This window comes from Agelaius phoeniceus, chromosome 21, assembly GCF_051311805.1.
Source record: "Agelaius phoeniceus isolate bAgePho1 chromosome 21, bAgePho1.hap1, whole genome shotgun sequence".
NCBI lineage: Eukaryota > Metazoa > Chordata > Aves > Passeriformes > Icteridae > Agelaius > Agelaius phoeniceus.
Genome location: NC_135285.1, coordinates 9,146,417 through 9,168,480, shown reverse-complemented (window position 1 = coordinate 9,168,480; position 22,064 = coordinate 9,146,417). Strand labels below are relative to the sequence as shown.

Below are 22,064 nucleotides of genomic sequence, written 5' to 3'. Positions count from 1 at the left end.
GGCGGTGTCGGGCAATGCCCTTCATTAATTAACCCGTAATTAACCAGCTCAGCCCGGCCCTGTGTCACACGCAGGCATTTAAACCTGTTTATTGACCGAGGGGCCGTCAGAGCCATACAATAGTGTCACTGCAGCGCTTTGCATAAATTGGTGTTTGGATGGTTTAAGAACCTAAACAGTCCGTTGTGAGTGAAATGGAGAGGCACAGGCACCCTGTAGAAGCTGCTGTTTCCCTCAGAGATTGGCTCCTGAGGAGCCTGTGGTGGCCGTGGTGTCCCTTTCCAAAGGATTTTGGTGCTGTCCCTCTCTCAGGAGCCCTCGGTGTCGGTGTTGTCACTGCCAGAGGTGTTCTCCCAATCCGCCTCATGGTGCCGGTCTTTGGGCACCCTTCTCATTGCTCTTTTTCTGCAAACAACACCAGACATACAACTTTCAGAAGGTGTTTTCTGCAAACAAGAGGCATTTCATGCCCCTAGTGTGTGTATCAGTCCCCTTTGTGGCTCATTTAATGCCCTCCATTGATCAAGCTTGGGGACAGAAAAGGGGAAGTACAAATATATGGATATACAAAAACATGGATATACAAATACAAATCATGGATATTGCCAGGTTAGCCCTGCTTACTGCAGCCCAGACCTTCGGTAACGCTCAAAGCAGTCCTTCATCCTCCTCCTCTCCTTTTCTGCCAGTTCCTCGTTGGCCAAGCCACACTCCTTGAAATAAAAAAAAAAAAAAAAAAAAAATTAAAAAACCCTAAAAACATACACATTTATTCTTGATCAGATCGGTGTTAACACCAGGTTGCTTCCTGCATCTGCAGAATCAAGTACCAGCAGGTTCCTTATTGTGTGTGCAGGATGGTAATGCTGCTGTTTCACACAGTTTTACTACATTTATTCCCTCTACATCTGTAATTCTGGGAGTCTGTTTTCTGCAGCAACAGTAATTCTGCAGTAATTACACTGGAAAACATCCCCACCCAGAGATGAAGGGCAGAAAGTAATTAGAAGTTTTTATACACAGATGGAGAAATGTCCACTGTAAATGTTTTGCTGTTCAGAGTTCGCCCTTTTTGGAAGGTGGATTCTGCACTAAGTGCTGAGAGTTTAGAAAAGCAGGAGCTGCTGCCATGCTTCTCCAAGCTGGTAAATCCATCATTAATGAGAATATTAAAGATGACAAATCCCAGTCACCATAAAGAAGAGCCCACAAAGATTCTCTTACACTTGGTGATTTTGGGGGCAGATGGCTCTGTTGAGGGCTGAGTTCCTGGTTTTGTACTTCCAGGCAATCTTCTGAAAGATTAAAAAAAAAAATTCACAGCTTTAGTCAGAGTTGCCATTGCAAAGTAACTTCTCCCTCCAGCAGTTCTTCCAATAGAAGAGCTGTGATGTGACTGCACAGAGTCCACAGCAGAACTGAAACCAAGCCCAAAGCACTCAGAACTCCATCCTGTCATCAATCACAAGTCACTTCTCATTTTAACTGAGCACTGAATCTTCCCCAGGATGGTGGGGTTCCCCACCTCCCTCAGAAAGAGACAGAGCTTTCCACTTCCAGCTTCAGCAGGAGCAAAACAAACCTTTTCCAAGCAGCTCCTCTGAAGCCACTGTGAGAAATGTGTTAATCATTATTTTATCCACCATTTGTCCCTGCTCTCCAAGTTGTGAATATCATGGCACTTCACACCAGACCCTATTTTGGTGAAGCACCTTCTGTAGTGACCAGGTGTTACAATATATATTTTTGAACTGAGTAAGGTAGAATAATAATAAAAGCCTTTTTGGATCACTGCTGTTTAGTTTTAGTGAAAGTTCTCCTATCTCAATGGATGAAAAGATCATTTAGATCTTCCAGGAGAGCAAAACAGAATGGACCATCCTCTCCAGAGCTCTACTCAAGTGTTTTCCCTTACTTTTAGCTGTCTGTGTATCTTCATCCAGGTGACTGTGAAGAACAAGCTGTGGGGCAGAAAACAGAGCAAGAACATCAGAACTGTCCCTCAGTCTGTAGGAACAGAAAAAGGAACACAAAACCCATGACAGGCTAGAACCAACCTCTCTCTCCCTGTTGCTGCCAGCAAACAGCAGACAGCCAGGAGTTACAGATTTACTCATGGATTTCTCCTCCATGAATAGATCCAGCTTCCTTTGGCCTCATTTATACTCTTGGCCTCCAGACAATGTGACAATCACTCCCTCACTGAAGTTATGAACTAAGTGAAACTCTTTACTACAGGTGGCTCCAGGGTAAGACTTATTTTTGCCTGTTCTCAGACAAGACAGACAATTAAAAGCAATTAAAAATAATTTAATTCCCTGATTTGCTTAGACTCAACACATCTTGCTGACTAATGTCATAACTGTGTCCTGCACTTAGAACTTCAGGACACAGGGAGGTTCTGTCACTGTCTTGCTGCCTCTGGACTTTTTGACTGAAATGAACCTGAGCCACTGCAAACTGCTGCTACTTGGGGAGCTGAGCACAGGTGAGGAACATGAAACCATCCCAGAAGAAAGGGAAAGGTAAACAAGGAACCCTACTCACTTCCTGGGAATCTCTGGAGGAGGAGTCATCCAGGTCAGAGGTCTGAAACAAAACCAGTATAGATTGATCATTCCTCATGAGCAAGGGAGGGAACATACAGGAGACTTAATGCTCCACAAAACACAGAACTCCTACACTCCTGTCTGGCCACTCTAGAAAGTACACAAGATGCCATATTAATTAAAATATCTCTAATTTATTTCCAGAAAACTTAGCTCCCCATTTCATCCAAATGGCTCACACCCAGTCTCTATTTAGAGTCACTCTGTGGTGGATGAGGAATCCCTCACCACCTTTGGAAATGCTCCAAACACAAACACAGGTGGCCTGAGCTTGCATCTGTCCAGCTTTTCCATGCCTGAAACCAGGGTGGGGTGATAGAGACCACCACACCTTTCATTTTCCAAACTCAGCATTTGCATGGCAATGGTTTTAATTAATTTTGGTGGTGGCTCAGGGAAGTGTTCACTGCCCGATGAGCTGGAGCTGCTCAGGCACCAAGGCCTGGCAACAGCCGCAGTGTGACCCCACCCTCAGCTTCCCAATCCTTCCAGGGGAGGAGAGCTATACCAGAGTGGGCAGCTCCAGCTGCAGCCTTTTCAGCTTGGCCTCAGTGGCCAGGAGCTGGCTCTCCTTCTGGAAGAGCTGCAGCTGCATCTCGTCACATCTCTCGCCCAGCTCCCGGATCTGCTTGCGGTAGGCGTCTCTCTCCACCAGGTTCTTGCAGTACTGCATGTGGAACTGCTCTCGGGTCAGGAGAGCCTGTGCAGGGGGACAGGGGGCAGTCACACAACAGCATACACAGGCTGGCACTGTCTGCCCAAAAAGCAGTGAAAAGCAGTGAGGGATATTTTATCACCTGGTCTCTCTCCGAAGCCACTTCCTCCATCTGCTGCAGGACAGCCTCAATCCTTTTTTTGTACATCTGGGAGTCCTTCCTCAGAGATGTGCACTGTAGCTCCAGCACCTCTTTCTCCTCTGCACACTGCAGAGACAAGGTCAAAAGCACCTGCCTGTGGGCAGAGCCTGAGCCAGACTGTCCCCACTCCTGCTCTGTGCCACAGATTGCTCTGGCCAGAGCTCCATGGGTGTCTGAGCTGTCAGCTGCCACACACGGAGTGCTGAAATACAGGTACTACAGCAGGAGCAGCAGGGATTGCTCCTGAGCAGCTGCTCTGCTCCACAGGCAGGACACTGCAGGTGCTTCACCTGCCTGTCTGATCCAGAGCCTCAGCAGGGACTGGAACAGCAGCACCTACTTTGTCCTGGAGCACCTTGGCTCGGCGCAGCTCCTTGCGCAAGCTGTAAATGGTGTTCACCAGCTCCCGACGTTCTTCCACAGTCTGGCTGCAGTCATTCTCCAGAGTTTCCTTGGAGAGGCTCTTCTCCAAGTTCTGCTCCCTGGCAACCTGCAGGACAAAGGCAGAAGTGAGACAGGGCCACCATCTAAGCCCATATCGATTCTCTCCCCTCAGGGCTCTTGGGTAACAGCTGATCCCCACAATCTTCACTGCAGCATCGCTGCCCTGGCTGCTACAAATAATCCCTTCAGTCCATACTCAACCACCCCACCAACCTGGAGAGTGTTTTCCAGCTCCTGGTTCTTGGCCAAGAGCAGCTCCTTCTCCTGCTGGATCTCCCACACCACCTCGTGGCTGGGGCGCTGCTCTATGGCGTGTTTCAGCTTCATGGTGTGCTTCCTCTCCAGCTTGCAGTCATCCTCAGCCTTCATGAGGCTGTGCTTCAGCTGATCGATCTATGAGAAGGTTCAGAGCTCAGCAGGAGCAAGGAGAGAGCTCTGGCCTGCAAAACCAGTTCTCTGTTCCCCAGCCAAATACAGGGCAAGTTTCTCCCCAGCTATTTTCCTCAAAGTTTTGTGCCCTGAGGCCAGAGTCCTGCCTGTGTGCTAACAGGTGCATGTTCCTGTGCTGCCTTTGTGAGAGCAGCTTTGAGTGAGGGCAAGTCTGGTCATCATTCACAGCACAACTTATAAAATTCAGGCCTACAGGGCTGAGCTGGGGACCACAAAGACACGTGCTAGAAAAGATGCTCAGTGCTTCATGTTGGGCTGGAGCATCCTTGGCAAAGACGAGGTGCTCAGCCCAGGTAAGAGAGGGAAGCTGGAGAAGCTGTGCCTGACCTCTAGCAGCAGGTCCCTGTTCTTCATGAGGGCCGCGCTCTTCTCCTCGCTCTGCTTGGCGTAGCTCAGGGCCAGGCTGTAGTTCTCGTCCTTGCACTTGCGCAGCTCCTTGCTCAGGCTGTCCCTCTCCTCCTTCATCCTCTGGGCGCGCTCCTGGTGCTTGCGGAGCAGGCTGTCCCTGACCCACATCTCCCTGAGCGTGTCCTCCTTGGAGTGCAGCCACCCCGCCAGCTCCTGCGCCTTGCGCCGCTCCTCCTGCACCGCGCTCTGCAGCTTCATGATCTCGTTCATCAGCACCTGGCTCAGGCCAGACTCGCCAGCCGTGTCTGTTTGGGGCACAGGGGTCACTCTCTGCTCTCCTGGCTGCTGCCAAGGCACACACAGAGCTCAGCTTCCCCTCCATGTCACTGCAGCCAGCCCTGGCAGTGTGTGACCAAATTATCCCAGCTATGCCTCTCTGCTCTGTGCCTTCCTGCACCACACAACAGACAGAAGGAAGAATTCATCCTTCTGCTTCCCCTTCCCCCTCCCCAGTCCAGCCCGTGACACCAGGGCTGTTCTTCCCAGAACCCTTCCCAAGCACACGTGGAGCAAGGCAGGGAATGCTCCTGGCTCTGCTCAGCAGCACCAAAGGAAAAGCTGTTGTTGAGAAAACAAATATTACCTATAATCATGGAGAAAACCCTGCTGGGCTCTTTGCCAGTTATTTTCTTATACAGCTGGGGATAATAAAGCTCAAGACTCTCCATAAATGCCTCAAAGCCCTTGTGCCCCGTTCGCTGAAGGATGTCCAGGAGAACACCTGAAATCGTGGCAACAGGATATTCTATTCAGTTATTTCTCTCTTCACCTGTTCTTAACGTAAGAAAAAATAGCTTCACTTCCTCCACATACAAAAGTCCCTGGGATCCACTCACAGAATAAATTAGGTTGGAAAAGACCTCTGGGATCATTAAATCCATCCTATGACTGAACCACCTTGGCAACCAGACCATGGCACCAAGTGCCACATCCAGGCTTTGTTTAAACACCTCCAGGGTGGGTGACACCAGCACCTCCCTGGGCAGCCCCTCCAGTGTCTGACTCCCCAGACAACCCCAAACCAATGTCCTGGAAACTCCCCAGGAGGATTTGAAGTGCTCCCACCTGCCTTCCTCTTGCGCATGACCAGGCTGGGGTCGTTGAGCACCTGCTCCTCATCGTCAGGGCTGAGCACTTGGCACTGCCGCAGGTACGGGGTGATCCGGGAGGGCTCGATCACCGAGATCAGCTTCACACGGAAGTTCTCCAGCTTATTCCAACAGATCTCATCGTTATCCTCTTCCAGCATGTCAGCAGTGAGGGCAATCAGTGAGCAGCGTTGTCTTGTCTGGAAAAAAAGCACCAAAAAAACCCCAAGCAGCCCCTGAGGCTCTTGGAGCAGTGTGGCAGTGGTGGTGAAACCAAGGACGTCAAGACTGAGAATGCAGAAGTGTCCTAATGAGCTGTTGCCTCTGCTTTACGAGCAGCTCGCTCTTCCTTCTCCACCTCCCAGCATGGGAGATCCCTGTGTTCTGTCTGACCACACAGACACCAAATCTATCACCCACAGAGCTGTGAAATAAACTTTAATTCCCTGTTAATGTCAGCCATTCTGTATCACCAACCTCCACCTCTGCAGTCACAAAAGCTTCCTTGATTCTCTTCTTGTGTCCTGGCTCTGAGAAAATCTGTCTTGGATGCAGCCTCCCTCTGTATTCTGAGTAGAAAAAAGATAACTCCAGGAACAAAACTGGTTTGAGAAAAAGGGGAAACTACTCAGCTATACCCTAAGACAGGAAAGGGAAGGAAAAGAAAAAGAGAGATAAATAAAAAAAGCAGAAGCCAGAATGGATGTTGGGGGAGGAGAAAGATGGTAGTGGCATTGTGAGTCAGCAGCAACACATAAGCAGTGATTTTAGATTAATTCTGGTTTTGTTTTCTAATCTGTCCCACTGAAGGACCTCCTGGGCTCCAGAAAGTTTCCCTGTGCAGTGGGTCAGAAAGACTAAAAAGAATGAAAGCCACAGCCATAGAGGTGTGTGCAGCTGATTGCAGGGGACAAAACAAGCCACAAAATAAGAAGGAAGAGGCTCTTCAAAGGCTTTCCAGCTGTTATCATCTTCTCCAGGAAAACAGGTGGCAGCAAGAACTCGCCCTTCATTTAGACAGAAGTCTCTTGAGCTGAAAAGGGTGATTTCTATATTGATGCCTCTCATTTTGGATTAAGCTTCCAGCACAATTATGACAAGAAAGGGAATGAAGTCCTGGCAAAGCAAGGAACATCACCCCTGATTCCCAAATGGCAGGCTGTGGCCATGGGTTATGTGATAATGCTGATAATGCTGATAATGCCATTGCGATGATGCTGAGCATCACCAGAAGACCTGAGCCTGCCTCCCCCCCTTCCCACAGCCCTGGCACTGAACTCAGAACTCACTCAGTGTTTTTTAAAGAAAGCCTGGAGAGCACACAGGCTCTGATGCCATGGCAGCATGACACATGTTCCCGTTAGCTTCCCACTCCCCTCTTTGTTCTGCTTTCTAAGTTTATGGAGAGTTTTTCCATCTTATCATTAGGAGTAGGGCAGAGATGCTCAGAGATTCTTCCAGCCTGTGTTTCTTGTCATGAAATTAGCTTTACACTAAAAAAAGATGCAGTACCTGTGTCAGCTGTGCCCTTGCTGGAGGTAATCAGTGTGTCTGTTTGTTAATTGACCAGTTTAGCCTGGGGAGGTGTTATTCTAGTGACAAATCAATTTCATTTTGAAAAAGGACAAAGCCAGCTGCTGCTTACGCAGTTTCCCCACAAATAAATGACAAGGGCATCTTTTCAGCAGCATTTGCAAAGGCCAACAATCATTTAGAGCCCAGCTCACCTTTCCCAGCAGTGTCTCACTGTAACAGCCTGGGCACAGCACCCACAGCTCTGCCACAGCTGAATTTCCTGGAAAACTGCTATCAGTAGTGGCTTATGGAAAACAGAGTACACTGCAAGAGGAGAGCCTTCCACAGTCATTCCTTTTGCTCCATAAAGTCTGGACACCAAATTACAGCAACACTGGCAGCCAGTGCCCCTCTGCCCCCAGCTCTGCCTGAAGAGCCCTGGAGGAAAAGCTCAAACTCTCAACTCCCCACCGCATTCAGGGGAGTTCAGTCAGTGCAGTGCAATGAAGCTTTCACAGCACTTTCCCTCTAGATTTTATCAGCTTTGCCTCAGCTAACCTTGCACCTCTCTGTGAGACAGAAATTGCTGGGTTATAAATGAAGAAACAAGTTTTTTTAAAGTGATTTGTGATGTCTGTACAGGGCAGGCTGTGGAAGAATCAAGGAAGAATCCTAATTCAATCCTGCAGTTTTAGGCACATGAATATTCATTTCCCCTATTTTCCCTGGTTTTCATGCAGCCTGAAAACTTCATTTTTCTCATTAGCAATCACTCTCATACACACATTATTAAAAGCACTATTTACCAGGAAAAAAAAAACCCACACAGAACACATCAGTAATTTTTAAGTGTGAAAAATAAAACATCTGTATTTCAACAAATACTTAAGAGTCATTTTGATACAAAATTAATCTGCCGCTTATTCCACAGTATTCAGTCAGTTACCAAGCAAAGCCACTGTCACAGCACTAAAAACCACCTAATTAACATATTCTGAACATGGATAAGCATTCACATAAACAACACAAGAAGGAAATAAATAGCCACCATTGCTTGTTTCCCCACATTTCCAGCAATATTCCCCCTCAGAATCTATGGCAGGTGGGAGTTTGAAAGAGCAGTGTCTATGCCTGAAAGATTTCCCTCCAGCCAGTTTCCATCATTTTTAAACCTTGCCTACAGATGCGGATTTTGTTGAGGGATGGGAAAATCAATCCAGCATTTTCCTCTTCCCCAGGTCCATCCAGTCAGCATTGGAAGTGGTAAAGGTGAACAGTGCAAAGATTATCTCCTCCTGCCATGCAGGAAGGCAGAGCTCATTCCATGACCCCTGTAACAAAGCACAAACAGCTCCTATCAGTCACGCACTTTTACAGGGAACTTGCCCTTTTGGAGTTCCTAAAATGAATTTTCAAGAAAAAAAAAAAAAAAAATCTCCAACCAGTCTCATCTGACAACCATGTGAATCAAACACTGCTCATGTCCATTCCATCCAGTGCACCAAAAGCCTCAGCAGGCATCAGGACATCACCCATTTGTACCCTGCAGAAGGTGATCTGTTAGAACTGCAGAGAAATGAAGCCAAATGGGGGAAATAAACCCCAAACTCCACCAAGCTGCTCAAAAATGAAGTATTCAAGAAAAACTATACTGTCAAGCCTGTAGAGTGCTACCAACCAGGTGCATACTAAGTAGGGCTCAGGGCATGAACTAAAAGGCTGCCAAATGTTTGAATTTCATGAGTTTATATATAATTTTATTGTAGAGACATCAACTTTCCCTCTGCCCCAAATATTATCAGCCTTAGGCTGTGCTTGATGGTGACTGCAGAACTCTGTGTCCTCAGGGAACAAGAGCAGAGATCATTTCAGTCCTTCCCTGGGGTCATGAGTCACTGCCTGAGCTGAACCACAGACAAACGTGGTTCAGCTTCTCAGCAAGATGTGCAAACCACTGAGGAGCTACTAACACATCTCCTTCTCATGTCCTCCTCCTCTTCCTGAAGCGGGCACTCCTCCTGCTTTGGGGAGCTCTGGCATCAGCCCCATCAGTGCAGGAGCCCAGGGCAGCCTGAGCAGGGCCCTCCTCAGCCCCCATGTCCTGCAACAGAAGCAGAAGATGATCAGCACCATGAGAAGTACAAACAACCCCTTCAGCCACCTTCCTGATTTAGGGAGCTCAGCAAGATTTCTAAAACAATCTTTCATGATGCATGGGACAACATTCCATTACCAGTGACAACATTCCATTACCAGAGAAGGCACAAAACATCAGTTTACAGAGTGAAAACAAAGGCCTGACTTCAAAAAGGCAAGAGCAGATTATAAACAGAAAGGGGAAGGGAGTTTTGATACCCAGCTCTGGGAACTGTCATGGCAAGTTTAAGGTGCTACATAAACCATGGGATTTTAGCCTCCCAGCTGAGCTGCAGAGCTTTTCTTTTCAGCAGCTGCAGAACTGTGTTTATTCAAAAAGACCAAATTTCTGCTACACTTAAGAACAGTGGGGGCCTCCCCCTGGATTCCAGTGCAATATTTATCTGGCAGTAATTTTCTGCTTGTTGTCCCTGGAATCTGTTTTACCTGATTTAGTAAATCAGCATCTTCATTTCCAGGCTCATCCCCAAGTCTCCAGTCCTCCTGTACTCCTGTTAATTCATTCCCACCACAGCTCTCTTCCTTACACACTTGGTTCTCACTCTGCCACTCCTCCTCATCACTCTCCTCCAGTTGCTTCCCGGCTGACACAGTTGTTGTCACTCTGGGAGGAGACAGAGTTGCCAGGACAGCTGGGAGTGTGAAGGCTGCCAGGAATCTGGCTTTCAGCAGGAGGTAAGCAGGGTTATCACCCAGTTTCTGCTGCACCAGTTCTCCAATAGCGTGGAAAAGATCCCCAGTGCCCCCATCCCCGCTGGCCTCAGAGGGCAGGAGAGAGGCTGCTTGCACCTCCAGAGCTGCTTTCTGCAGAAGGAGCCTTGAGAGGGTTTTTATGCTGCAGAGGAAAGGTGGCAGATAAGGCAGCCTGGTCTGCAGTGGTGGCACCTGAACCCCTTGTTTCCCACTCAGCCACTCCTTCACCAGCCCCTGGTCCTCCAGGGAGATCAGGCTGAAGTCAAGGAGATTCTTCTGTGCATGGGAGGTGCTTGGCTGGGGAGGGACATCAGTGCTCGGTGGTTTGGAGGCAATGGGTCTGTTCCTCTGGGCACCAGAGCAGGCAGAGCTCCCTGGGACACTGCTGTGAGGAGCTGCAGCTCCTGGTGAGAGCACAGCCCCTCTCCTGCTGCTGCCTGGGTTGGAGGATGATCCGTTTGGTGCGATGGAGTCACTGCTCCTTCCCAAGCTGGTGAGACTGGGCACAGGCTGGGTGTCAGAGCCCTGAGTGCTGGCAGGGGGCTGTGTCTGGGGCAGCAGCATGGCCCACAAGGCTGGGCTGGCAGCTGGAGGGGCAGCTGGAGCTGCAGAGGAGTCTGGAGCCGTGGAGGAGCCATCTGAACACGCAGGGGTTACAGCAGAAACGCTGCATGTGGTGCATCCAGCACCCACTGAGGTCACAGGTAAGAGATTTGTGCACTGGCCAGCTGCCTTTCCCAAAGGAACTCCTGCCAGCTGGGAACTCAGCCCTTTTGGCTCTGCACTGCTGGGGTGAGGTGGATTTGCTTCAGCTGGTACAGGAGTCCCTCCCAAGGCAGAGACACTGCCATTGGAAGTCACAGCTGTCTGACCCGGGCATCCCCCAGGAGCAGCTGGCATTCCCTGGGGAACACCCACCACAGCCTGCACAGTGCTGGGGAGCAGACCCTGGGGGGTTACAACCCACCTGAAGGGCAGGATGCTGCTGGGAATGACGGGAGAAGCAGCTTGTGGAGTGACCAGAGCAGGCAGCAGGCTGACTGGCCTCTGCTGGGGCCCGTTACTCTCCAGCTCACTGGTGACTGCTGTGGAAAGGGACAATTTATTGGTGCCAGACTCCAGGCCAAGAGCCACCACTGTGATCTGGGGAGGCACAAAAGCCTGGTTTTGCAACACTGCTGAAGCTGAGCTACTGGCTGTGACCTGACCATTGCACCCTCCCTGGTCTGGGGCCTTCTCTGCTGCAGCTGGACTCACACCTGGAGAAACCCTTCCTTCAGAGCTGCTTCCCAGAGCTTCCTTTCTTAGGTCCTTACTTGACTGTAGATCTGTCCCCTGTGAGCAGCCAGGGCTCTCCCCAGTTTCTGGCACTGCAGAGGAATGGTTTTCAGGCACAGGAGCAGAACCTGCAGCAGAAGTCCTTGGTGAACCCTGTACTTGGCTGTCTGTCCCAGCAGCTGCTGCAGGTGTGCTCTCTGCTTGTGCAGAGGGAATGATTTGCTGTGCTGGGTGCTGGATTATCAAAGGCCCTGAAACCAGCACCTGTGGGGCAACCAGCACCGTCCTCTGCATGGCTGCCTTGGCCTGGGACTTCCTCCAACGCTTCTCTTGCAGCAATTCTGAGACAGTTTTCACCCTCTGCCTTTGGCCCTGGGCTGGGGGAGCTCCCTGCACAGCTGGGGCACAGCTCTCCAAGGCACCAGAGGGGCTGGCCCGTGCTCTCAAGGCAGATCTCCTGACAGCACTCCTGGGGATGCCCTGTTGGGAATTCCTCTGAGAACAAGCTTGGGATGAGTTGCCTGCAGAGGATAAAATGACAATGAATGAACAGTAATTCCAAAAGCCATTTCTCATTAAACATCAAGGAATGTGGCAAAATTCCTGTTTGTGAGAATTCCTACAACACTACAGTCCTGATTTAATCCAGCCACATCCCAACAACTGAACCAGGGGTAACTGCCCCCAGAAATCAGAGATGGGCCAGTAATGCACCCTAACACCCCACTGAACCCAGAGCCTCTGGTTCCCCAGCCCTCCAGAGTTTTTCCCAGTCCTTACCAAAGGGGAACATGCTTAAGATCAAAGAGCTAACAAAAATGAGCATGACAATGCAGGTTTGTCCCCCAAAGTTCTCCTTCAGTTAAACTGGTTATTAATGTAACAGTGATGAATTATGTGAAAGTTCTCTTGTACATCACAAAAATAAATGTTCTGGTAGGTACCTGAAGAAGTCTCTGTATTTTGGGAAGCCTGAAGAAAAAAAAAAAAAGCATAATAAATTATACTTCTGATAGATTTAAAGATGACTGAAACAGCACAGATGTGAATCAAACCCACATCTGCCACCTCCTGAACAAATGGCCATACAGCCAGCATTTTATTCTGCCTCTGAACCAAAACAGCTAACACACACATAAACTGTGTGGCCACACAATTAAAGTGCTTATTTTAGTCAAGATTTCATTGGGGAAAGCTTAAAACCACAATACCTGCTGAGGGCTCTTTGCATTGGCCTTAGGCAGCTCCAAGTGCCTCAGGTTCCTCTCCTTAATAATCCTCATACAGCCCTTGGTATCAATCTGGAGGAGCTGCAAGGTGAGAGCTTCATTAACATTCAAATGAGAACAAAAATGTATTGGTGGGGCCAGTGACAAAGCAAGATAGATGGGACATGCTCCACATGCAAGATTCTGGGGATATTTTACACTTACAGGAAAAGCCCTGTCAGGACCAGACTTTGGATGCAGGACTTATTTAAGAAACCCCTTATGCAAACCATGAGGGCAAATTAGTCCAATAATTAGATTATTTGTTTAAGAAACAAAGTAAAACCACTTATTTAAGCCTCAAATACTGAGAAATAAAGACTCCCCCTGTTTGAAAGCAGGTAATGCTATTAAGACAGTAAAACTTACCTGAATGAGCAGTGCAAACAGGGGAGTGCTGGTGAGACTCACTGACTTAACCTTCTCGTGAATAGCAGCAGCTGGCAAGAAATCCAACATCAAAATCAGCTGGAAATCACTCACAAGACATCAGAAGATAGGGACAAAGGTAGGATGGGTCCCCAGTACCTTTTGTGTGGTGGAAAGCCATCCTGCCAGCCCGCAGGGTGCGGGGCAGCAGCACATTGCCCACCCAAGGGGTCACTGCCATCAGCAGCTTCCTGTCCAGGTTCAGCCTCCTCCAGTGCTCCCTGTTCCAGCGCCAAGCTCTCCTGGGCAGCTCCTGCAGCCCCTGGGCATCCTGGCCAACAGCTGCAGCCTCTCCAGGGGGCGTGGCTAAAAGCCTGGCAGGTCTCAGCATCTTGAATTGCCGTGCATGAAAAAATGCACAATTAAGAGTTCCCCTTAGGAAGGTTCTGCCATTAGTCCCAGGACAAACCATTCACAGGGCAGTCAGGACAAAAAACTGTGAGCTTTTGCTCTTGGGATTACAGTGATTATATAAAAATAAATTCCTACTAAGCACAGCCTGGCAGTGCTCACGTCACAAGTGCAGACAAGACACAAGAGGCACTCACCAGTTTCCTCTGGAAGCTCGTGTTGTTCTTCAATATTGTCCTCACCTCCTCCAGGCTAACCCGCAGCACGTGTTTCCCACACTGGGAAGCCTGAAGATGAAAGAATGCAAGAAAATACAGAAGGGAAAGTCCCTCAAAAAAATGATTTGCACTGGATCTGCACAGCAGGTACAAGTTCTCAACATTGCTGCTGTTGAAGGTATCTTACTAAATGAAATCAACTCTGGAGACCTTCCCTTTTAATCCTTGTGCATCATCACAACATCATTTCTGTGAAATGCCTATTGCACAGAAGCTTTTGTGTGAGGGATCTACCAAAAACCCAAAAACCAGAATTTACTGGGTAATTATCTTCACAGTTTTTGACTTAACACCACAAGGGAATGAACAGCAAGATGTTAACTGCTCATCACATCCTGCCCTTACTGCAGCAGCTGCACTTCCCTTCCAACTTCTGATCCAAGCCCCCATCCCAGCTCACCTTGGCCATCACTTCTGCTGGATTCTTCACCAGCACATCTGTGGAACAGGCATTTGCAATGCCCATGAGCACGGTGTTCAGCTCAGATGATTCATCAGCAGCTCTGTCTCCATCACAGCCTGCCCTTGGAACCTCACTGCAGCTGCTCCCTGTGCCAGCCCTGGCAGCAGAGAGGAGGGACTGGATCTGGTTTCTCTCTCTGGTTGCCTCCTGTTTGTCTGTCCCTGTTGGTATCCACAGGTCAATGCTGGGGACTGCAAACTTCTCCTTTCTCGTGGTCACCTTCTCCTCCTCTGAGTTGTTTGCCAGCTCCAGCTCCAGCTCCTCCTCACTGCTGCTCTCTGAGGGGCTGGAGCTCTCCTCAGCGTGGCGCCGTTTGGTTGCCCCAGATCTTTTCTTCTTGATCAAAAAAAAAGCACACACAAGTTTTAGTCAGTGTTCACCTCTGGCTTGCAACTCTCTCAAATCAGGAAGTTTCCTTTTTCAAAGGAAACAAGATTTTGGAAACAAGGCCATCTTCAAAATGGTCATAAGCAGTCAGAATTTCTTGAGTGCCTGGGACCAAAACTGGCAACTCATGAGGTACAGACATGAAAACCTACATATATCCCATTCTTACAGGCATTTCAAGGCAGGAAAGGATTCTGGATAATATATAAATATACAGCAAATTAACCTCAGCCCTTCAGAACAAAGGCTGCTTTACCCACCAAAAAATTAAACTCTGAAATCCACAACAAAAACCTTGATTGTGTGAAATCAATGTCAATTTTTAATTGATTTCACAGGATTCCACTTTTAGTTTAGAGAAACTTAATTGAAGAGATGGGGCTGTGACATGGCAGGATTCCCACAGTACCTTAGAGCCAATCATGACTGTCCACTTGCTCAGGCACTGGGCACCAGTCCGATGGGGCAGCTCTGAAGCTATTTTACTCCAGCGACCTGAAAAGGATGCAGAGGATGCAGAACATTTTTATTTGTGTCACAAAATGAGCAACAGGCCTTTCAATGCAGCCATTCCACACATGTTATACATTTCCCTGGATAAGAGACAGTTACTGAATGAATGGAGCTCATACCCACAACACACAATAGAGAGAAGCTGCAATCATCACTACAAAGCAGAGCCTGCAGGGCTTACAATGAAAGAAGAGAAAACCTCAATGCCACCTCTAAATTTCTATAGATCAAGCCACAGAAACACCTACCCAGGCCATGCTTTTGAACCAGTTCAATCAGCTGCTCCTCTTCCTCCAAGCTCCACTTGCCTTTCTTTACATCCCAGTGCAATGCTTTTAAATACCTTCCAAATGAAAACATTACAGTCAGGATCATTCAATCCTGCTTGTAAAACTCAGACCATCCCTGCACTCCAAGGCTGATCAAACCCAGCATTCCCAGTCAGAGCTCTCCCTAGTTTAGGGAAAATGTTCCCTGGCCTGAACTCACCGGTCCCGGCACTGGGCGTCGCTCCTGCCCGGCACTTCCCTCCGGATTTTGTACCAGTCCTTCTCCTTGTACTTCTTAACTGCAGCCATCAGCATCTGTGTGCAGGCAGAGCCAGAGCTGAAATCCTCACCAGGATCAACACTAACAGGCCTGAGACAGCAGCAGTTCTGTTTGTTTCCTGTGCAAATCTCTGGACAAAACTGTTTAGGAGCTTCTAAGTGCTCTTGAGCTGTGGAGTGCCCATTTGGTCTGTGTCACACTCCTCAAACTCAGATTTACAGCCATGCCATACCTCAGCACTCCAACATTCCCACCCTGCAATTCCAGGCCCAGAGAATGGAGCTTACAGCATCTTCCTCTGGTGTCCAGGGTCCTTTCTTCAAGCTGGGATCCACACTCTTCGTCCAGCGGTAAATCAGCTGAGCAGAATCTCTTCCTTCCATGTAATAAGCAACTGGAAATCAAAAGGTTTATTTAAATCTGTTGTAATTAATGCTTCTTCCTTTATCTGCACAACAGTTGCAAGCAGTGATTGCCATAAGCAGCACTTTCATCTCTTTAAAAATGGTGCTCTGCCAGTTTCAGCCAGATTTCCAGTATGGATAAAGGTTCCAAGAGATATGAAGTCCTTGCTGATATAATGAAACAGGAAAGGCAGAGATCACCAAGGAAAAGAGACTGGGAGAGTGAAGCATTCCAGGTGAAGGAAAGGTTTGTCACTTGTGTGCCACTTACTTTTCTTGTATGGGATATGGCTTCCCACTCTCATCTCCTGAACAAGCTCTAAAAGCATCTGATCCTCCTCCTTGGTCCATTCTTTCCTTTTTAAATCTTTGTTATAGAGTTGGTATTTCTGCAAGCACTGGAAAGGTGTCCTGTTTGTCTTAAATACAGGGAAAACAGAGAGAAGCAGGTAATTAGTCATTTATGAAGACAAAAAGCAAGAGGGAAAAGCTAAAGCACCAAACCCTTTTGGTACTGTTCTTGGACACTCCTCAGAAAACATTAATTAACACTGAATTAGTATTAACATTGTTTTTTAAACCTGACCAGAGGCAAAGTAAAGCCAGAATGAACCAAGTTGCCAGCTCAGCCCTTACCCCCAGCTCCTGGGCAATGCTCTGCCAGTCCAGGCAGTCGTGCTCAGCAGCTATCTGCTTCAGCCTGTCCAGCTCCTCCTCAGTCCATTCCTCTTTGTTGATGCTTGGATGTTCCCAGTTTTGCCAAAACTTCCTCAGTTCTTCTGAGCTACGTTGTCCATCAAACTAAAAAAAAAAAAAACCAACAAAAATATGTTTAGTCTCATAACTGGGATTAAGACACCTGGACAAACAGGAAAATCAGTATTTTGCATTCCAGATATGTCTTACTGCCAAGTTTTCCAAAATTAAATCACCAAATTTAACAAGTTGAGATCACTTAACAGTCAGCTTGGAGAAATGCAAGATGGAAACATTGGATGCAAACCAGATCAGAGATTCTCAAGAGGAAGGACCCAGATATCAGAAGCAATAAAACAGCTGATCCCCCAACTCACATGGATGTTTGAGATTTTGTCCCAGTCATGCTCATCGAATCTGTTTCCTATTAAGTCACTTTCTGGGAGTTGGCTACAGCAGAAGGTACAAAGAGGAAGAAAGAATCTTATTAAATGGTTAATGAAACACTTTGTCTTCTTGATCCTGCCTCATCTCATTCCTCCCACCTGTTCCTGATTTCCACAAGAACTGAACACTCAGATTAGCAGGAGAAACAATTAATGCCATATCCAAACATGTTGCTTGATATTTGTTCATGAGCAAAAGCTCAAAACTATGGAAAAAGCAGAGCTTTGCTCCTTTGTTGCTAAAGAACCGTTTAAAGCAGCACCTCTACACTGGGTGCAGGCACTCTGTGTATCAAGACCCAAACACATTTCTTAGTAAAGAACAGTGAAGATGAGAGAGCTGCAGAGCCACAACAGCACCTAATTTTTTACAACCCAATATCAATGACCCATCTAGAAGTAGGAGGGAACTTTTAGAGCTAAACTCCAAGACATTTCATTCTTCACCAAGAACATAGAAAGACTTCTTACTTAATTGCCTCTATTTCTTGCTCCAAGTCTTTGATTTGCTTTTCCAATGTCTCTTTTTCTGTTTCAGTCTTGATTTTCTCCAGTTTCTGATTCCAATAACTCAACCTGTTCAAAGACATTTTTATCACTACTTAAGAGGACAGATGGGAATGAGGTCAATGGCATCAGGAGATGTACAGCAGAGACACCTTCCCCATCAGTTTCATTCCTCCCTTCAGGTTTATTTCCACACCAAACTGTTCCCCCAGGGTTTCCCACAAGGCACACTCACTGCCATATTTTTGCCCCTTCAGTGCAAACCCTGACCCACAGCAGGTTTCAGATAAACCATTTTGGTGTTTACACAGAGAACCAATGGTTGCTGCAACAGCCATATAGACTGTGCCAGGTCCAGCACAGAAATCCACACCTTTAGGCCTCATATCACAATTTCAGCTCCAAGCCCTACCAAGTATTTTAAGTTACACCACAGTGCCAAGGGGAAGAAGTAGATGGCTGTAAAATTCCAAACACAAGCAACACAGGAACTTGCTGGAGGAAGGGGAAATCTGTACATGTCCCTTCTCCTTTGCCATGCAGTGTTCTCAGCAGGAGAAGAGGGGATTTGGGGGCTGAACTCACTTGAGCAGCTTTGGCTGGAGCAGGCGCTGCAGGCGGTCGCTCACCACGGATTTCTGCAGCAGTGTCTTCTCTGCAGCTTTCCCTAAAGCAGACAGGGAGCAGCCAGGATCAGTGCAGAACCACTGCCAGGAGACAGCCAGTGCTGCCAGGGAATGCCCTGCAGCTCTGCAGTGAGAGCTCCCTGCATAAATCACCCACGTGGTGTCAGCCCTGGGCAAGGCACAGCCTCTGGCTCGGTTCTACTGGGATCCCCAAAGAGACCCCAATAAAGGAATCACCCTGTGAGCATCTGGAGCTGCAGGTGTCCCCTGAACTGCCCTCATCTGGGCACCTTGCACCACCTTACTTGGTTTAGGAGTGCTCACAGGAGCTGAGCAGCAGAACAAATGGAAAAGAAGTCCTTAATGACTCACTGAAATAATCTACAGAGCACCCCATTCCCTTCTAACAACTTTTTGTGAGTCAGGCAGAGGTGTTGATGTTTAACTGCAAACAGGGACACACACAAACAATATGAATATATACATTGGTTATATAAATATATACATGTTATAGCTGTTCCAGGGCACTGAACAACACCCAGACTTACTTACACTTGGCTGAATGCAGCTGTTCAAAGGATTTTATGCCCTGAGCTGCCTTTTCCTTGGCCTCTTCATTGGGAGGAGGGCCCTGATGAGGATTAGAAGGGTTAGATACACTCAGAGTCAGACAAAATTACTGTTTCTTCTTAAAACTCCAGCATGAACTGCTACAACAATAACTGGAAACCCAAACTTGTGCAAACTGTCACACTCACACTGCTTAGATACCTTTGTTAGCAAGAGCTCACAGGTTTCATTTAATTACACAGAAATATTACCAGTAATTGCTTGAATATATTAATACATGGATGCTGATAGTTGACATCTTGGCTACCACAAAAAGCCAAGATCTCCTTTTGATGATGGCCTTTTAAAAACACATTAAAAAAGTACGACTGATTGTACCAGAAAATAGAAAAAAATACAGAAAATCTCAGGAACTGAGAAAACTCAGTTTCCCAGACAAACAGATCAGATTTCAGTGAGGACTTTAAAGAGCAGCATGGAACTGGGTCATGGAAATGAAGACAATTAAAGTTAAGTTAAACTCAAGAAGATTCAAGCCCCTGGTGGCTGCAATTCCACTCCTCAGACCTCACAGGGCTGAACAAACATTTCCAGAAGAGGGAGAGTGACAAGAGAGAGGGAAAAGGTTTCAGGCTGAGGAGTGACAGTCACACACCTGAAATGAGAACAGTTCAAACACATTACAGTGCACAACCATCACTGAAGACACACCAGTCTGCAAGCTGCTTTTATTTACTTACAATTCCTGTTATTTTATCCTTGAAGTATGGCTTCATAAAATGACCCAAAAACACATTTGCAGGTAGATTTCTGCCATCTCCTGCCTTGGTTGTTTTTGAAGCATCACGTTCACCCATGATTTCCTTCTGCAATACAAGAGTGAATTGAACAGCATCAGTGTCTCCCCCAAAGTGCTGATTTCAGAGAGCTGAGCCCTCACAAACACCCCAGGGCTCAAACCTGCAGCACCAGATTCAAAATCAGTGCAGGACTCAAAGGCAGCATTTGGAACTTGCTGAGCTTGCACTGTGCAGATGATTATAAGCTTAATAAAATACTAACTTGCTACAACAAGCTAAAAAATAACATGTAAAATACCCTTTTTATTGTAAGAAAGCATAGAATCATCAGTTAAATAAACCACCTCAGTCCTGGGCTTGAGGGGAAGGAAGGAAGGCAAATGGCAACCCAGAAAAGCAGAGAAATGAGCATTTCACTGCTGCTCTGCTCACCTGCTGTGCTCTGTTCTGTGCAATGAGCAGCTCCACCTCCTCAATCTTTTCCTTGATAACGTCCTGGTACACATGGTTCATCTGCAGGCAGGTTTCTGGATCCTGGGGCAGGCTTTCAATATCATCATCATCATCACTGCTGTCTTCTTCCACTTCCACTTCCTGGAGGCAGAGAAGGCATTTAGGGAGAAAAGTGACAAAAGCAGGTCTGTAACAACCAGTGCTGTAACTCAGCCCTTCCTCAGCTGAAGCTGCTGTGTTCTCACAGCCTGAGAGGTTTGCAGGGAGGCCTCTGAGCCTGGATAACAAAGTCCTGGGCAGGAACACCCCAAATCCAGGTTTTCCTGAGCACAAAGCCAAGGCTGGATTTCCCCAGAGCAGGGTGAGGTTTCCCTTCAAAACTGGAAATACATACTTTAAAAAAAAACAGTTACCATTTCAGCATAAGAATCTTCATCATCATCATCTGCATCATCACCATCTGTTAGACAAACAAAACACAAAAATGCTGATTGCAGTGGAATAAAAGAAAAGCTTTAAACCCAAATCTTTTCAATTAAAGCACAGAGGAAAAAGCACCAGAGAGAGCTCAAACATGACCATCAGTGAGTTTGGATACTGACAACGTTGTCATGTAAAAAGTGCATTGTTACAGTCCATTTATGCTTTTTTTGTTTGTGTGTTGTTGTTCTGGAGAACAGTTCAGGGTAAGCACAGCAAAGCTGAACGGTGCTGCTGCACAGGAGAGGCTCCGGGTGAGAGCCTAGGGACAGCTCCAAGGCAAGACAGCACAGCCTTGGCACCAGCAGCGCCCGCAGCACCGGGGGTGGCACAGGCTGCGGGCGGGGGTCCCGGAGCCGCAGCACCGGGGGTGGCACAGGCTGCGGGCGGGGGTCCCGGAGCCGCAGCGCCCGCAGCACCGGGGGTGGCACAGGCTGCGGGCGGGGTCCCGGAGCCGCAGCGCCCGCAGCACCGGGGGTGCAGCCGCTCGGGCAGCGCCGTTCCCGCCGGCACCGACCGCTCCGCTCCGCACACCGCACTGGTCACGCTGGGCATGCTACGGCTCATACAGCGCTGGGTGAGGCTGCCTCGGCCCCGCCATTGCACTACTGCCCGTTCTGGGGGCAGAGGGAACGCGCAAAGCGCCGGGGAGCGCCCCGAGCCCCCCGGAGCCGTACCGGAGCTGAGGCTGGAGTCGGACAGGGCCAGCTGGATGTCGGCCCCGCCGGGCTGCAGGCTGCGCTCCAGCTGCTCGATCTCGCGGCGGATCTTCTCCCGCTCCGCATCGAGGTCCAGGCCCTGAGGAGAGCGCAGGGGCCCGGCCGGGCCCGGCCCGCGGGACATGGCGGCACCGCCGCTCCCGGGGCTGCGCCGGCCCCGCCCACGCCCCCGCCCCCCCGCCCCGCCAATCGCTGGTGCGAGCGCGGGTCAGCTGATCCGGCACGTGACACTGCTCAGCCAATCGGGACGGGGCTTGGCGCACGTGCACGGCCGGGGGGCGGCCCCGGGACCCGCAGAGATCGGCCCGGGACGGGACCGGAACGGGACCGCGGCACCGGGACAGGGCCATCAATGACACCGGGACACCGCAACACGGCCTTCAGTGGCACCAGGACACCGCCACCTCCGGCCGACCCACGGGCCTTTCCCCCTCCGCAGCCCGAGCACCGAAGGGCAACGGGAGCCGCAGCCAAAGCCGCAGGGCTCGCCGAGCGCGGCCTGGGGGATGGCGGTGCCCGGGGAGGAGGGGCCGCGCTCCCGGCCCCGCAGGAGCTGCTCCCTTCCCGGTCCAGGGATCTCTTAGGAGGGGATGGAGAAGCCAGGTCTGCAGTTTGACGCGTCAAAA

At 48.8% G+C, this 22,064-nt stretch overlaps 2 protein-coding genes across 6 annotated transcripts; both read right to left on the bottom strand.

Moving 5' to 3' along the window:
- Nucleotides 1–41: 41 nt before the first annotated feature.
- On the bottom strand, nt 42–8,096 carry CARD9 (caspase recruitment domain family member 9). Of its 3 annotated transcripts, XM_077189156.1 has the most exons (13): nt 6,334–8,096; nt 5,834–6,056; nt 5,352–5,489; nt 4,688–5,013; nt 4,124–4,303; nt 3,807–3,956; nt 3,407–3,532; nt 3,118–3,309; nt 2,548–2,589; nt 1,916–1,961; nt 1,225–1,295; nt 625–713; nt 42–405 (listed from the first exon to the last, which is right to left on the bottom strand). In XM_077189156.1, the coding sequence occupies exons 2-13, from the start codon at nt 6,015–6,017 to the stop codon at nt 309–311; spliced, it is 1,641 nt and encodes a 546-aa protein (XP_077045271.1). In that variant the 5' UTR covers nt 6,018–6,056; nt 6,334–8,096; the 3' UTR covers nt 42–308. The 3 variants fall into 3 exon arrangements, with proteins under 3 accessions (XP_077045271.1, XP_077045270.1, XP_054502389.2); XM_077189155.1 differs by having other exon boundaries at nt 5,834–8,096; XM_054646414.2 differs by having other exon boundaries at nt 48–405; nt 637–713; nt 5,834–8,096.
- A 114-nt stretch (nt 8,097–8,210) lies between these two features.
- SNAPC4 (small nuclear RNA activating complex polypeptide 4) lies at nt 8,211–21,615 on the bottom strand. Of its 3 annotated transcripts, none has more exons than XM_054646183.2 (23): nt 21,397–21,615; nt 20,653–20,699; nt 20,219–20,380; nt 19,727–19,852; nt 18,969–19,047; nt 18,376–18,457; nt 17,755–17,859; nt 17,215–17,287; nt 16,778–16,942; nt 16,413–16,560; nt 16,025–16,131; nt 15,678–15,772; nt 15,437–15,531; nt 15,085–15,170; nt 14,226–14,624; nt 13,745–13,834; nt 13,296–13,527; nt 13,137–13,207; nt 12,711–12,809; nt 12,444–12,471; nt 9,955–12,020; nt 9,342–9,472; nt 8,211–8,702 (listed from the first exon to the last, which is right to left on the bottom strand). In XM_054646183.2, exons 1-22 carry the CDS (start codon nt 21,560–21,562, stop codon nt 9,353–9,355), a joined length of 4,641 nt encoding a protein of 1,546 aa, XP_054502158.2. In that variant the 5' UTR covers nt 21,563–21,615; the 3' UTR covers nt 8,211–8,702; nt 9,342–9,352. The 3 variants fall into 3 exon arrangements, with proteins under 3 accessions (XP_054502158.2, XP_077045263.1, XP_054502159.2); XM_077189148.1 differs by having other exon boundaries at nt 14,226–14,621; XM_054646184.2 differs by lacking the exon at nt 20,653–20,699 and having other exon boundaries at nt 21,397–21,613.
- Nucleotides 21,616–22,064: the final 449 nt, after the last annotated feature.